Source organism: Lynx rufus, unplaced genomic scaffold, assembly GCF_022079265.1.
Source record: "Lynx rufus isolate CCGP_SWC_20201006 ecotype Redwood Valley unplaced genomic scaffold, mLynRuf1.p SCAF_18, whole genome shotgun sequence".
In the NCBI taxonomy this organism is placed as follows: Eukaryota; Metazoa; Chordata; class Mammalia; order Carnivora; family Felidae; genus Lynx; species Lynx rufus.
Window position 1 is genome coordinate 41,475,886 of NW_025814832.1, and position 14,883 is coordinate 41,490,768.

Below are 14,883 nucleotides of genomic sequence, written 5' to 3' on the forward strand. Positions count from 1 at the left end.
CACACACAAACATATGAAGCACTTCCTGGTGGTGATAAATGTTATGCAGCAGAATAAAGCCAGGGGAGTGAGAGGTAACCTTGTCCTTGAAGGGGAAGTCAAGGAATACCTCTCTGAGGAGGTGACATTGAGCAGCATTGAATGAGGCAAAGGACCGGGTCGCCCAAATGTCCGGGGAAGAGCATTCCAGGCAGAGGGAGCAGGCAGTGCAAAGGCTTCGTCCTCCTCCATGGTGGGGCTAGCTTCCTTCTGCCCAGGTTTTGCACACACCTGTCTTGTGCTGTCCTTCTCGTTTTATCTTGTCTTACGGTCCTTTAAGGTGTGTGTCTTCATTCTTGTACTATAGGCCCTCTGAAGGCACCAGCTGCCTTTGACCCAGCTAAATGTCCCTCACTGGGTTTTGCACGGGTCACGGCACACAGTAGGCGGTCATCAAGTGCAGGAGACGCGGATGGACAGCGGGATGATGAGCGGTTGTACTGAGGGGCAGGTGGATGGACCGAAGGGCGAGGGGAGAAGCTAATGGGTGTTTCCAGCCAGCTTGCCCCATCTAGCCTCTTAGGCCTTGTTCCTTTCTTCTGCTTCCCCGTCTCCCTTTCTCCTCCGTATCCTTTGTCCCTCAGTTCAGAGCCCTCTAAAAACCTTCTTCTCCCTGTTCTAAGGGCTGTGCCTGGCTTTTGTGGAGAGCAACTTCAACCTATCAAAGGTAAATGAAAATGCAGACGGCAGCTTCGACTATGGCATCTTCCAGATCAACAGCCGCTACTGGTGCAATGATTACAAGAGTCACTCGGAAAACATTTGCCACGAAGACTGCAAAGGTCTGGCCGGGGTCTCAGGGTGGGAGAGGTGAGAGGATGAGTGGGGTCTACTCACAGGACTTCTCTTCCCACTCCAAGCCTGGGAATGCACCCAGAGGGATGGCCCGAGGAGTCCGGGAATGCCTTTGCTGAGCAGAGGATTTGACTAGTGGCTACGATGCCCCTCCGGTTAGGAGATTCTCCAGGGTGCAGGCTCCAGAAAGGCTCTGCACACCCAGTAGCAGAGGACAGCAGCGGCCAACATTTATCAAGAGTGTGTTATATACTAAGCACTTCACATGCCAGCTTCTCATGCGGTGGAAACTGTTTTGATCCCCGCTTTACAGACGAGCAAACTGAGGCTCATAGAACCAGTGCTGAATGCCAGACTGGTGGCCCTGAAGGCTCAGCTCTAACCATCAAGTACTGACTTTGTGTGGTTAATGGCCTGGTTGATTGGAGGCCAAGGGCAAACTCCCCACCTCAGAGCCACTCCTGGAGGCTCCACAGGTCCATGACTTTGCCCCTTACTCCCTCTTTCGTACTCTGATCAACATCCCTGCACTCTTGACCTGAAGAGCCTCTCTCATTAGGCAAGGTTTACCTTGGCCTCTGTGCTGCCTGTTTTGACATTTCCTTTCCCTAGAAACCCTCAAACGTGGCGTGAACCAGCATGTACCCTAGCTAGGATGTGTGGTAGTAAACATACATTTACTCCTGCCCCTCCTGCCCCCACCCCTAGCCACCCTTGACCTCTAGCAGCCATTGTAGGGATATCTCAATGGGCCTCTGGGAGGGAGCCCTTGCCTAATCTGGAAGGACTCAGCCCCTGGGGGGCAGGGAGAGCCAGTGTCTGCCTCAGTCTCTGGGACTGTCCTCTGTGTTCTCACGGGTATTCTCTGCCTCCCCTTCAGAACTGCTGAGCCCCGATCTTCTCTCAACCATCAACTGTGTGAAAAAGATTGTGTCTGGAGCAGGGGGAATGAAGAACTGGTGAGGAGGTCACTGTGGGACTAAGTTAGCAGGCAGAGCCCCAAGAAGGATGTAGTGACAGGAGGGGACAGGAGGCAAGGACTCGACCCCTTCTGACCGTCTAGAAAAACGTGGGAGAGCGGCGGGGCTCGGAACTGGGACTTACAAGACTTGGGATCTGGGTCTTTCTCTGATGTTGTATTAAAACCGTTTTGGACACAGTAGCAAAGCAACTTGAGTGAGCTGAGGGAGATGGCTTCAGAGGGGACAAGGTGTCTCACCGAGCTTACCCAAGGGGTCTCTTCTTGGGAAGAGAATGGAGGCGGAGCTGGGAACTGTCAGTGTGGCTCTCCTGACAAGTTTCTGCCTCCTCGTGCATTTCCTTCACTACTTTCTTTGTAGAGCAGTATATTCTGCTCCACATTCCAGAGGACAGATCGTGGCTGCCCCCAAGCTAACGGGCTAATGTTCTGAGCAGTCACGGAGACTGGCTAGTCTCAGCCCCAGAGTCCAAGGGGCTGGGATAGAGAATCTGATTGGCTCAGCTTGGACCCATCATCCCCGCGTGGTTCAATGAGCTGTAGGTGTGGGAGCAGTTAAGCAGTACCATCATGCTGGCCACGGCCACGGGTGGGGGTTGGGGCTGGCCCTCTCCATAATTCACGGCAACATTTTCTATAAAAGGTGCGTAGCTCCTCAGCTGAGCAAATACCCCCAAAGCTGTCAGCTTCCCAATGGTAGACAGTGCAATGGTTGCTTCACTTTTCTGAGCTTCAGATTGGAGATAGATGATAGATAGATAGATAGATAGATAGATAGATAAGTTGCCTCTACAGGTGCCTGTGAGGATGGAGGGGGTTAAGTGCCTTGCCTACTCTAGGAACACCATGCGGAAGAGACGCTGACGGCTATTAGGGATGACCCTCTCTGGAGGGAGAGTCGATAGTTGCCCCTGAGATTGACGGATTGGTTATGTATGTATGTATGTATGTATGTATGTATGTATTTATCTTTCTGTGTGTTTAGTGACTCTCAGCCTTGTAAAATGGTGCGCTCCCCCTTCGGGGCCAGAGGAGGATTTGAAAACGTGGGAGCATACTGGACGGGGGGAGGGGCCAAACACCACAGATAAGAGAAATTTAAAGGAAGGCTCAGAGGGGCCACAGGGGGACAGACCAGAGAGCGAGCAATGAAGGGGGTTCTGTGCATTGCCGTGCTGTGCTGTGCGTTCACTAAGTGCTGGGTCATGGATGTGGAGAAGGAGCTACTAAGTAGGAAGCAAGAGCCCAGCCTTCTTCTCTCCACAGGGTGGCATGGAGGTTGCACTGTGCGGGCCGGCCACTCTCCTACTGGATGACGGGGTGTCACAAGGAATGAGACAGGCGTGGAGTCATTCCAGCATTCCTCTTCTCGCCTGGGGATTCTTCATGCCTTCTTCCTCTTGCCTCCACTTCACGTTATTTTCTTTCCTTCCCTTTTTTAAAAAGGACTGACCGGAGCCCCAGGAATAAATGGTTTTCTAGGGCTTTCTCCTTGTACCCATCCAGGCCCAGGCCCCTGGTTCCTGACTGTCATTCGCAAACCAAGAGAGGACCACAGTGAAGAAGTTGTTATATTTGGGGAATTGTTAAAGCATTCCTTGTGCAAAGAATGTGTTGATTTATTCATTTTTAATTCCAGATATCTTCGAGTACCTAGTATGGCAGGAGGGTGGTAGGTACTAGAAGAAGGAAGGTAAATCATAACTATTGTTCTTGAGGTGTTCACCATCTGCCTGGAGAGGCAGAGACATACACGAATACTGGCTACAGCGAATGAGTGGATACATACAATGAATACATGGTGCTGATGTGGAGTTGAACCTGCAAAATGACAACGCAAAGACAGAAAAGGGGCAGTTGGAGGAATGTTCTACCCATGGCTACAATCGGAACTGCCTGAATAAACTGTCCCACCTGGGCCACTGCTGTCCCTACTTCTGAGCCTTAACTACTTCAGCTCTGAAGTGAGAGATTTGACATTTGAGTGGTTCCCAGACTTTTGGACTTCACAGACCAGTAAAACACGAAAAAAGTTAAGGCCATGTTAAAATTTCCAACTTTTTATTTTAATGCCCAAGAAAGACTATTAATCACAAGTATCCTCTATCAGCATCTCTTCATAAAACAGTTTTTAGCATGAAAAATGAAGGTCAGGGTGCCCGGGTGGCTCAGTTGGTTGACCGTCGGACTTCGGCTCAGGTCATGATCTTGCGGTTTGTGGGTTTGAGCGCCGGCGAGGGGCTCTGTGGCGACAGCTCAGAGCCTGGAGGCCGCTTCGGAGTCCGTGTCTCCCTCTCTCTCTCTGCCCCTCCCCCATTCGCACATGCATGCTCTCTCTCTCTCAAAAATAAATATTAAAATCATTTTTTAAATGAGGGTCAGATTTATAGGATAATTGAATAGATTTTGTTTTGTGAAAATATTTTTTTTAACCCTGCTTATATTACCTTTTCTTGCTTTGGCAAGGACTGGTGAAACCTTCACCACAGACCAGCAGCAGTCTGAAGGCCACTGTTTAGAAACCTCAGGAGACTTGTTTTGTAAGGCCCCTTCTGGCTCAGACATTCTAGGATTAAAATAAGGATCATTAGGACCTACTTTCCCTCTCAGTGTGTCAGTCCTCAAAATAGCTATTTGGATGCCGAGAACGGCCCTTCTGCACAAGCACCGTGAGCTCCAATATTGGTGCCCTACCTGGCCTCACTCTTTGATTTTTTCAAATTTATCTCTCCTTCTTACCCTGCTTGCCAAACTCCCACATCATCTCACCCCAACAAGCACACACGTACACCAATTCATCAAAATCACGTAGGGAAATCAGGGAATGCTTTTTAAGGATTTCATTAATGGCTTAATGACTTATAGTTTGATTTGTATATTTAACATTCATGAAAACATTCTTAAGCCAAAGGATTGCATCTTTAGTGGTCATTTCCCACACAACGTAGAGAAATCCAAATTTTTTAAGTTCAGTAGGTAACTTACTAACTGCTAGTAGTCTAAATCTTCTCCCGGACTGAAGACGAAGAAGGCTGCCATAAAATTGTCCACACCCAGGGATCCTGTAAGCTCACCCTTTAGACCCTACTGTAAAAATACACTTGGGTGCCTGGGTGGCTCAGTCGGTTAAGCGTCCGACTTCAGCCCAGGTCGTGATCTCACAGTTTGTGAGTTTGAGCCCTGCTTGGGGCTCTGTGCTGACACCCCGGAGCCTGCTTCGGAGTGTGTGTGTGTGTGTGTGTCTCTCTCTGATTCTCCGCTGCTTGCACTCTGTCTCTCAAAAATAAATAAATATTTAAAAAAAATTTTTTTTAAATACACTTGACTAGAAGCACTAAATTCTACGACATTGAGACAATGGAGCGGCGGGAGGGGAAGTAGAGGCAGAGACCCGCCCCAGAGCGGGAGGGACGAAGGAGAGGTCCGGGGGACAGCCCCCGCCCCACCCCGCGGCGAGCTGGCCCCGCCCCTCGTACCAGCCCCTTTTTAAAAAGCGCGGGCGCGCCTTGCGCAGGCGCGGTGCCACTTAAACCTTAGTCGTGCCTACGCCTTGGTGGTAGGATGGCGGAATTGGTCTCTTTTACGGTTCCCACCGAGAGTGACAAAACCTTGCTGGTGTGGGAGCTGAGTTCTGGACCCACGGCCGAGGCCTTGCATGTGAGCCGGGCGGGATGGAGGGAGGGAGGCGGGGAGGGAGACACCCCCACCTCCCCGTGACTGGGAGTCTCAGAGTCTGGCTTTGAGCGCCTCGCGCGCCTTGTAGTCTCCGCCGAGAGGAATCTTAGTTCTAGAAGGGACCTTTGCAGTCTCAGCCCCGGCAGATTTTTGAGAGGTAACTCTCAACAGCCAGCACATGTTGCTTTCTAATGCTTCTCGAATCCTAGGGTTTCAGAGGGAAATCTTTTCAACGAAATGAGAAGTGCTTTGGGTTGCGTGTGCAGGAGGGCTTAGGGAATAGAAGGCAGTTTTGTTTCCTGGGCGTGAAATTTCATGCACTTACTTGGCGTGGGACCACCCCACAGCATTCTCTGTTCGCAGTATTCTCCCAGTTTGGCCTTCTGTATTCGGTCCGAGTCTTCCCAAACGCTGCAGTGGCCCGTCCTGGTTTCTACGCCATCATCAAGTTTTACTCAGCAAGGGATGCTCACAGAGCCCAAAAGGCATGCGACCAGAAGCAGCTTTTTCAGAATTCTCCAGTGAAGGTGGGTGCAAGTAGGAAATTCCTAACTCCACTGGGACGAAGTGTTGAATTCAGCAATACTAGACCAGCGTTGGTATACCACTGTGGTTTACAGAATGCTTTTAGATGCATTGCTACACTGATCCTCCGGTTTCCCTGGGTTTTTGGTTGTTTTGTTATGTTTGTTTTGTTTTCAGATGAAGAAACTCGAACTCAGGGTAGTTAAGTGACTTACTTAAGGTTCATGACAGTAACTGGAAGGTAGAGGGCAAACCCAAACTTACTGATGTTCAACCCCGTGTCATTTTTTGGTGCCCTTAATTTAACAAAGCTTCACAAGAAGTCTTGTTTCTATTTACATTATGGGGATTAAAAATTTTTTTTCATAACGTTTTTATTCAGTTTTGCGAAACAGGGCATGAGCAGGGAAGGGGAAGAGAAAGAGGGAGACACAGAATCAGAAGCAAACTTCTAGGCTTTGAGCTGTCAGCTCAGAACCCGATGTGGGGCTCGAACTCACGAATCCTGAGATCATGACCTGAGCTGAAGTCGGACGCTTAACCGACTGAGCAACCCAGGCCCCCCTCTATTATGTGGATATAAAATGACAAACTCTTTCATCAGTTGTATTATAAAGGATGCTTCATCGTCATTATCATCGTCATCACTCCCAAACTGCCTATGCAGAACTCCCTTCAACTCCTGGGAAAATGGTTAAAACATTCTTTAATACACCACAGAAACTTTATTCCATACCAACATGCTGTCCATTTTGCTTTCCCAGAGCCCCAGAATTATATTTCATTATGAGCCTCAATTCAATCACCATTTCCTTATCAAGGGCCATGTCAACTCCTTTGAATAAGTTGAGTGAGGCTTAGATTGCCAAACCTTTCACTTTATAATTGTATGTTTTCATCAGCTTTCTCTAACTGGCTTCTTAATCTAGCTACTTCCTATGGACTTGACTGCCTATTCTTACCATATGCCCTTCCTTACTGATTTAATCTGGATCAAATCTAAGAATCCTTCTCAAATGTGACTCTGAGTATACTATCTCCACTTGTTCAACACTGTCTTCAATCCTGGCTCCACTCCCTATGATTGAAATGATCACCTGTCAGGCATTCCTTAGTTTGCAAGCTTCTAGCCTGTGAAAATGTCACCCAGCCACTCAGCTATTCCAGATTATGAAATAATTACTTTGTATCAGTTGTGAGTAATGAGGTGTTTTTCTCTCATTGGACATTAAGACCATTTCACAAATGGATTTTGAGATTTCACAGCATAAAGCCCAAAGTCAATATATAGTTGACAGGAGAGAGCATTCATATTAAATTTCTTTATTTATTGAACACAGAGCCTTGGGTTACCACCCCCCCACCCCCCGCTGCTTACTGAAATTGTTGCCCAATTTACTTATGTGTTCCTTTATACTTTGGCAAGTACACATAGTTTCTGGTTGTTTGTCTGTTTGTTTGCCTTTTATAAATACATATTAAAAAAGAACATTAAAAAAATTTTTTTAATGTTTATTTAAAAAAATTTTTTTTAACGTTTATTTATTTTTGAGACAGAGAGAGACAGAGCATGAACAGGGGAGGGGCAGAGAGAGAGGGAGACACAGAATCTGAAACAGGCTCCAGGCCCTGAGCTGTCAGCACAGAGCCCGACGCGGGGCTCGAACTCACAGGCCGTGAGATCATGACCTGAGCCGAAGTCGGACGCTTAACCGACCAAGCCACCCAGGCACCCCTAATGTTTATTTTTGAGAGACAGAGTCAGAGCATGAGCGGGTGAAGGGCAGAGAGAGAGGGAGACACCTAATCGGAAGCAGACTCCAGGCTGTGCGCTGTCAGCACAGAGCCTGACACGGGGCTCGAACTCACAAACTGTGAGAATCATGACCTGAGCTGTAGTCGGATGCCCAACAGACTGAGCCACCCAGACGCCCCAAGAATAACATCTTACAGTAAAATCAAGGAAAGGCCTAAGGCATCTGAGAGCTTTTTTTCAGTAGCATGAAGGAAAACGGTTGCCAGCAAGAACTGTGGCAAGGTTATCTAAGGTGACAACTGTCTCTACCACTCAGGGGCTCAAGGCCCTTCTGAAGCTTCCTGGTTGTCCAGAACAGCTCCACTCTGCCTCACCATTAGCCTGTGCTGTAGCACTCAACATTTAAAAGTTCATCTTCATTTCTCCTTCCTAGCAGGCAGCTTCAGTTGGAGAAAGTAATTTCACTTTTTTATCTACTCATCCATTCACTTAATCCATAGACCTGTGCTTGATTCTAGGAATGAGAAAAGAATAAAATATGGTTCCTTCAAGCACTTAAGGGACTGATAAACTAGTGATAGAGGAAGTTGCACAAACAAATCAATAAAGAGTTAATAATACTTTGACTTTATTTGAATTATTTGAATTTTTATGAATATACTAATATACTACACCCCACTTGAAATAGACATTTATTTATTTATTTGTTTATTTAACGTTTTTTATTTATTTTTGAGACAGAGAGAGACAGAGCATGAACGGGGGAGGGGCAGAGAGAGAGGGAGACACAGAATTGGAAGCAGGCTTCAGGCTCTGAGCCATCAGCCCAGAGCCCGACGCGACGCGGGGCTCGAACTCACGGACGGCGAGATCGTGACCTGAGCCCAAGTCAGCTGCTTAACCGACTGAGCCACCCAGGCGCCCCGAAATAGACATTTAAAAAAAGAACTAGAGGATGTAAGAAATACACTGTAGTGTGTAAGTTACTTAGAGAGTTATCACTGGAGGTATTTGCATTCTCAAAGAAGCTTATTAAGGCAAATGAACCTCTTATTGTTTTATTTGCTTGTAAAATTTACAGAAGTATGTATATTCCTTCTTCTAACAGGGGTTAGTAATTTGCGGGCGGTGAGTGCTGCTGATTCAGGTCCTACTCAGGTCCATGTTATCTGCTCTTGAGGTCATATTCTCAAACAGGAGCTACGGGATGAGACAGCAAAAAGTTTACTTCCCTTGCTTACCTACAGCCCTATAATTTGCTTCCAGAGGGCTTCCTTAGTTGCTTTCATCATCACTTTCAATATCAGAGATCACAAAAGCCGATTAATCAAGGGCCCTGGAAATGATGCAGAAAAGTCTATAGCGTAAAAATAGTACATAGCATTTATTTAGGGTTTATTAGGAGCTGATTTCTTAAAATGTTTCCAGTTTGATCTTCACAACCTCTCTATGAAATAGGTATTGATAAATCTCAGGTGTATCCAAAGGAAGCCTCTGTGTCAGGTTATGATATTTTCAGGTCTATTTCTTATGTCTTTAGGTTCGTCTTGGCACCAAACATAAGGCGGTTCAACATCAGGCCCTTGCCCTAAACAGCTCCCAGTGCCAAGAACTGGCAAATTATTACTTTGGTTTCAATGGATGGTCAAAAAGGATCATCAAGGTAAACTTTATAGATTTTCTCTGACTAATTAGAATCATTTCAACACTGAAATTCTGGACTTCAGAGAGGAGAAAACTGGGTTGTGGGGAGATGTGAGAGGCCTCTAACTGGAAGTACCTGAGCCTGCCACCAAGAATTCATAATAATCTCAGTAACTTGGGTGGTGGTGTCCATAATCTTCTCCAGTATTTGTATGGTGTATAATAAAAACCAATTGTCTTTATCCGTTTCTAAGTCTTACTTGATTTTGAAGCTATAGGATACCTCCATTGTGGGCTGGGATTGCTGGAGTTTAGTTTGCATTTTTTTTTCTTTTTTTTAGAGAGAGAAGCAGATTGAAAGCGGGGGAGGGGCAGAAAGAGAGGGAGAGACAGAATCGGAAGCAGGCTCCAAGCTCTGAGCTGTCAGCACAGAGCTCGACGCGGGTCCCAAACCCATGAACAGTGAGATCACGACATGAGCCGAAGTCGGAAGTTTAACCAACTGAGCCACCAGGCGCCGCTGGTTTTGTTTTTAATAACAAAACATCTTGAAGCTTACATTCAGATCCAAGGAAGGACCTTCCATTTAAAATCCTAACAGCTCGGGGCGCCTGGTTGGCTCAGTCGGTTGAGCGTCCGACTTAGGCTCGGGTCATGATCTCACGGTCTGTGAGTTCGAGCCCCACGTGGGGCTCTGTGCCGGCCACTCAGAGCCTGGAGCCTGTTTCGGATTCTGTGTCTCCCTCTCTCTCTGCCCCTCCACTGCTCATGCTCGCTCTCTCTCGCTCTCTCTCTCTGTGTCAAAAATAAATAAACATAAAAAAAAATAATAATAAAATCCTAACAGCTTCAGGATCTTTCTGACCTTGAAGAAAGGGCAAATGAAGATACTGTGCCACCACTTCAGAAGCAGAGCCTGAAATTCTTCTGTGCTTTAGAGGTGGTGTTGCCATCCTATGAGTGCCGGAGTCCCGGAGCTGGCATGGCCGAGGAGCCTTTGGATAACCTGGAGGAAGGTCCGTTTACAGTGGAGGTGGGGGTGGGGGTGGAGGGGAGGCAGAATCCCTCTTTCTCTCTAAAAACTCATCTTTTCAGATACATCATCCAGCCCTCCCCCTTGCTAAGCTCCTAAAGCCCTAGGCAGAGTTTTTCTGGCCTACGGTACAGGCTTTTATCTCAGGCAATACCTGAAAGAACCTTTAACTTTAAAATTCTAAAGCTGACTTTCTGCCAAGAAGTTTAGGAGGAGGGAAGTAATGTTTTTCCCATTTTTGGTTAAGAATTCGCCTTGTGCTAAAATAGTCCTTCAAATACATATCTCTTGCAGCCTGCAGTTATCCCAGCAAAGTAATCATCTAAAGATTTAAATAAACTCTTGTGTAAATGTTGAGTCCTTTGCCTCCTATCAAAGGGCTGGAGTGTAAAGAGTCAAATACAGATGCCTAGAAAAGGTATTCCCATTGGTACTGTGTTTTCTCCCAGTGCCTACAGCACTTAGGCTTAGGGTTTTCCGGGAGGGGCAGGGCTGTTAGCAAGGCTAAGGGAGTAAGGCTCCCTTGGGTGATGCCCAGGAAGAGACCAGGCGGTCATGGGCAGTACCACCGAACCTTTCTCCCCATGTGACTCCAGCCCTTGATGCACAGGAGAGTAGGGTCTGCAGTAGGGTCTGAAACGATAGTTTCCGCCTGTCCATTTGAAATCTACGAGCGATGTGAGATCTGTGCCACTTTCTTGGCTTGAGTCTCCCTTTTGGTACTTCCAAAACTTCTGGAGTAGATCAGGGCAGTCAAAATGTGCCCTGCCAGGATGTACCTACAGCAGAGTCATTCAGCCTTGGGTTGTGCCTGCCCTTACTTGCTAAGATAATGAACGACGAATCATGGATGTATTTTCACCTTTACACATATAACCCCCAAATCAGTTATCATTCAGATAGGCATGTTAAATCCATTTGTTTTGGTTGGATGCAGGGCCACTATCATTTCTTATGAAAAGGCGGACAATCCAGAAGCTTGCTATTCAGAAGGCTGTGTCAGATGCATTCCAGAAACTGTTGATTGTGATTTTAGGTAAGACTTACTTGATTGTCCTTGCAGTATATCAGTTTCAACGAGCAAATAAACTCATTCTGAAAAGTTAATTGGATGAAAACACTTCATATTCTTTTGTTCACCAAATGCTTTCAAAGCAGTAGTCTCAAACTTGTTCTTTGTGGCATTTGTGAGAAAAATGACCACAAATATTTTTGTCCCCGGTATATAGATATACAGTGATTTACCTCTGTCCACACAGAAAGTGTTTGACCCAGTCTTCTTTCTTGATTGTTTGCTCATAACACAGAATACTCTTGTGAGTATAAGCTTTGGGGGCACGTGTGTGGCTCAATCAGTTAAGCGTCCAATTGTTGATTTCAGCTCAGGTCGTGATCTCACGATTTGTGAGATTGAGCCCCATGTCGGGCTCTGTGCTGACAGCGTGGAGCTTGCTTGGGATTCTTCCCTACCTCTCTCTCTGCCTCTCCCTGACTCTCACATGCCATGTGCTCTCTCTCTCTCAAAATAAATAATAATAAAAAAAAAAAACTTTGAAGCTTTGGACGTCTTGGTGTTGAATCTTAGCTCTGTCTCCTAGATTTCTTATGCAATTTTAGGTTTTATAGTCAGATTTGAAGTATTTAATCTCTCTAAGCTGCAATTTCTCTATCTGCCAAGTAAAGGTAATAATTCAACTTACCTCATGGGGGATGAATTGTAAGAGCAAATGAGATGATGGAAAAGTTTAAAACTATCCCTGAAACATGGTAAGCAGAGAAAATATGTTAACTTGTTATCATCGTCTTCCTGTTGGAGAATTTATTAGATTATGTTTTTGGAATCAATTCAGCTTCAGTTTTTGTTTTTGGCACTGACCTATTGGGTGAATATGATTCTTGTATTAGGGTCAGCTATATTCTTGTGAACCTTGAAAGTGGTCGGGCTATTGAATAGCATCGATTGTGTTCTCTATTGCGTTCTACAATGGTGTGAATGTTACAGGCTGTGCTCCAAGGGAATTTTATAATTAGTAATGGGTCCCCAAACAATCGCCCCCCCCAACCCACCCTCGCCGCTTCGCTTCACAGTCTTGCAGGCTTAGAGACTAAGAAAGCCTAGCTAAGTTTCAGAGGCCTTATTTGCCCATAAGAGTTGACCCTGGATTGGTCTCAGGCTTCCAGCCTGGACAGCTCTTGCAGTGAACGTTGACTTCCCTGGTCATCAGGTAGAATCTCCATTAGCTGTCAATTCTGAGTAACAACCTTTAAGAACCAAACTAAACCTTTGGGTTGCTGACCTCTCCCTAACATGCTCTGGTATCCCTTGTACACGATCAAAATGTTGTAGCTGTACTTTGCCTTAAGGGGAATTGTATTGTCTATAAGGGACATGGGCCAGTTTCTGCCAATAAACTGTCCAAGCGCATTCTCTCCCTCCCCCTCCCCCTCCCCCTCTCTCCAAAGCATTGTTCATTGTATCTGGTGGGATTTTGTTTCCGGGGAGTAGACACTGGCCTTGTTTCTAATATGAAGTATCAGCTATAGTCCATGGTCTCTATTCCAGAACTCACACTGACCTCTACCTAATGCCTTACTGTCTAGTCATCTGATTTTGAACAGTGTTGTTTCCATAGTTTTAACTTCCTGTGTCATTATTCCTTAGTTCCTATCTCTTAAGATGATAGCGTTTTTGAACCACACAGTCGTTAACTTCATGTGTATTTTTTCACACATAGTTATGATTAAAAACTGAAGTGTGACATGAGAAAACTTCTAGGAAAATGCTTTTGTTTTCTGCTTTTATAAATAAAAAGAATGTCTAGTTATTGGGTGCTATCATTGTATACAGCTAGTTTTAGAACAAGGAAAATTCTGAAGTGATCTTGTTAACTTTATTGATTTTTTAAATGTTTCTTTTTGAGAGAGTAAGCAGGGGAGAGGCAGGGAGAGGGGGACAGAGGATCTGAAGTGTGCTCTGGTGCTTACAGCAGAGACCCCGGTATGGGGCTTGAACTCATGAACCATGAGATCATGACCTAAGCTGAAGTCAGACGCTTAACTGACTGAGCCATCCAGGCGCCCTCTTTTTTTTTTTTTTTTTTTTTTCCCAATCCTTATTCACTTTATTTCAGAAAGTGGTAAAATAGCTGTGGAATACAGACCCTGTGAAGAGATCACAGATGCCAGTACTGAAGACGAGCTACAGGATTTAATTCAAGTATGTGGAGATTAAAGTTCAGGGGTGACATAGCCACTGTAGCCACAATGTAAAGCAACCAGCAGAATTTGGAAGACTTTGGCATTAGCTCTATCATCCTTTGGGAAATGTGAAACTCAGAAACTGCTTTTGACTGCAGGGGATTTCTGGGGCTTTTCCTGAAGTCCTGACCCTTGGCTCTGACCCCTTATTTGAAATTTGGAGAGCAAATTTCATCAGAGCACTCCCACAGTTGTGGACATAGGAGAGGACACAAGCCTTTTAGAGCTCCCCTCAAACAGAATCTCAAGGATTTGGGAACAGAGTAACTATGGCCTTAAATGTGATTATACTACAGCGTTTGAAACCATTATTGGGGCGCCTGGGTGGCGCAGTCGGTTAAGCGTCCGACTTCAGCCAGGTCACGATCTCGCGGTCCGTGAGTTCGAGCCCCGCGTCGGGCTCTGGGCTGATGGCTCAGAGCCTGGAGCCTGTTTCCGATTCTGTGTCTCCCTCTCTCTCTGCCCCTCCCCCGTTCATGCTCTGTCTCTCTCTGTCCCAAAAATAAATAAACGTTGAAACCATTATGCCATTCAAATAGGATGTGTCACCCAGATGTCGGCATCTCATATATATCTTGCATGAATATCTTGCTGAAGAACTTTTCTGTAAATCACTCACATGGATGTCCTGAATTAGGGATTAAGTTGCCAAAATAATTTCTAAAAGAAAATACTAATGTGCCACATACAGAATGTTAAAAAAAAAAAAAGGAGCAAAAATGTGTTTCATGTCATTGAGAGCTTATTTTGGGGCTAGACTTGTGAATTTTTTTTTTTAGATTTTTTTTTAATGTTTATTTATTTTTGAGAGTGAGAAACAGCGTGAGCTGGGGAGGGGCAGAGAGAGAGGGAGACGCAGAATCTGAAGCAGGCTCCAGGCTCGGAGCTGTCAGCACAGAGCCCGATGCGGGGCTCGAACCCATGAACCACGAGATTATGACCCTCTCTGCCACTCCTCCACTCGCACTCTATGTCTCTGTCTCTTGCTCTCTCCAAAATAAACATTAAGAAAATTTTTTTGAAAACAACAATAAGCATTTATTCCTCAAAAAACATCTTTTTTAATGTTTATTTTGAAGAGAGAACAAGCGAGAGAGTACAAGCAGGGGAGGGGCAGAGAGGGAGACATAGGATCTGAAGCAGGCTCCAGGCTCTGAGCTGTCAGCACAGAGCCCAATG

The 14,883-nt window shown here is 45.8% G+C and overlaps 2 protein-coding genes across 2 annotated transcripts in view; both read left to right on the forward strand.

Annotated features, from left to right (window-relative positions):
* The window catches only part of GOSR2 (golgi SNAP receptor complex member 2), a 68,542-nt gene extending 64,687 nt beyond the window's left edge, over nt 1–3,855 (forward strand). The window contains exons 5-7 of the mRNA XM_047081705.1: nt 663–821; nt 1,715–1,793; nt 3,080–3,855. Coding sequence (XP_046937661.1) covers nt 663–821; nt 1,715–1,793; nt 3,080–3,149 — 308 coding nt within the window. The 3' untranslated portion in view covers nt 3,150–3,855. The remainder of the gene's footprint in view (nt 1–662; nt 822–1,714; nt 1,794–3,079) is intronic.
* A 1,248-nt stretch (nt 3,856–5,103) lies between these two features.
* LOC124512839 (leucine-rich repeat-containing protein 37A3-like) overlaps nt 5,104–14,883 on the forward strand; it is a 340,529-nt gene continuing 330,749 nt past the window's right edge. The window contains exons 1-5 of the mRNA XM_047080445.1: nt 5,104–5,470; nt 5,836–6,015; nt 9,310–9,432; nt 10,261–10,429; nt 11,384–11,482. Of these exons, the coding sequence (XP_046936401.1) occupies nt 5,375–5,470; nt 5,836–6,015; nt 9,310–9,432; nt 10,261–10,429; nt 11,384–11,482 (667 nt within the window). The 5' untranslated portion in view covers nt 5,104–5,374. The remainder of the gene's footprint in view (nt 5,471–5,835; nt 6,016–9,309; nt 9,433–10,260; nt 10,430–11,383; nt 11,483–14,883) is intronic.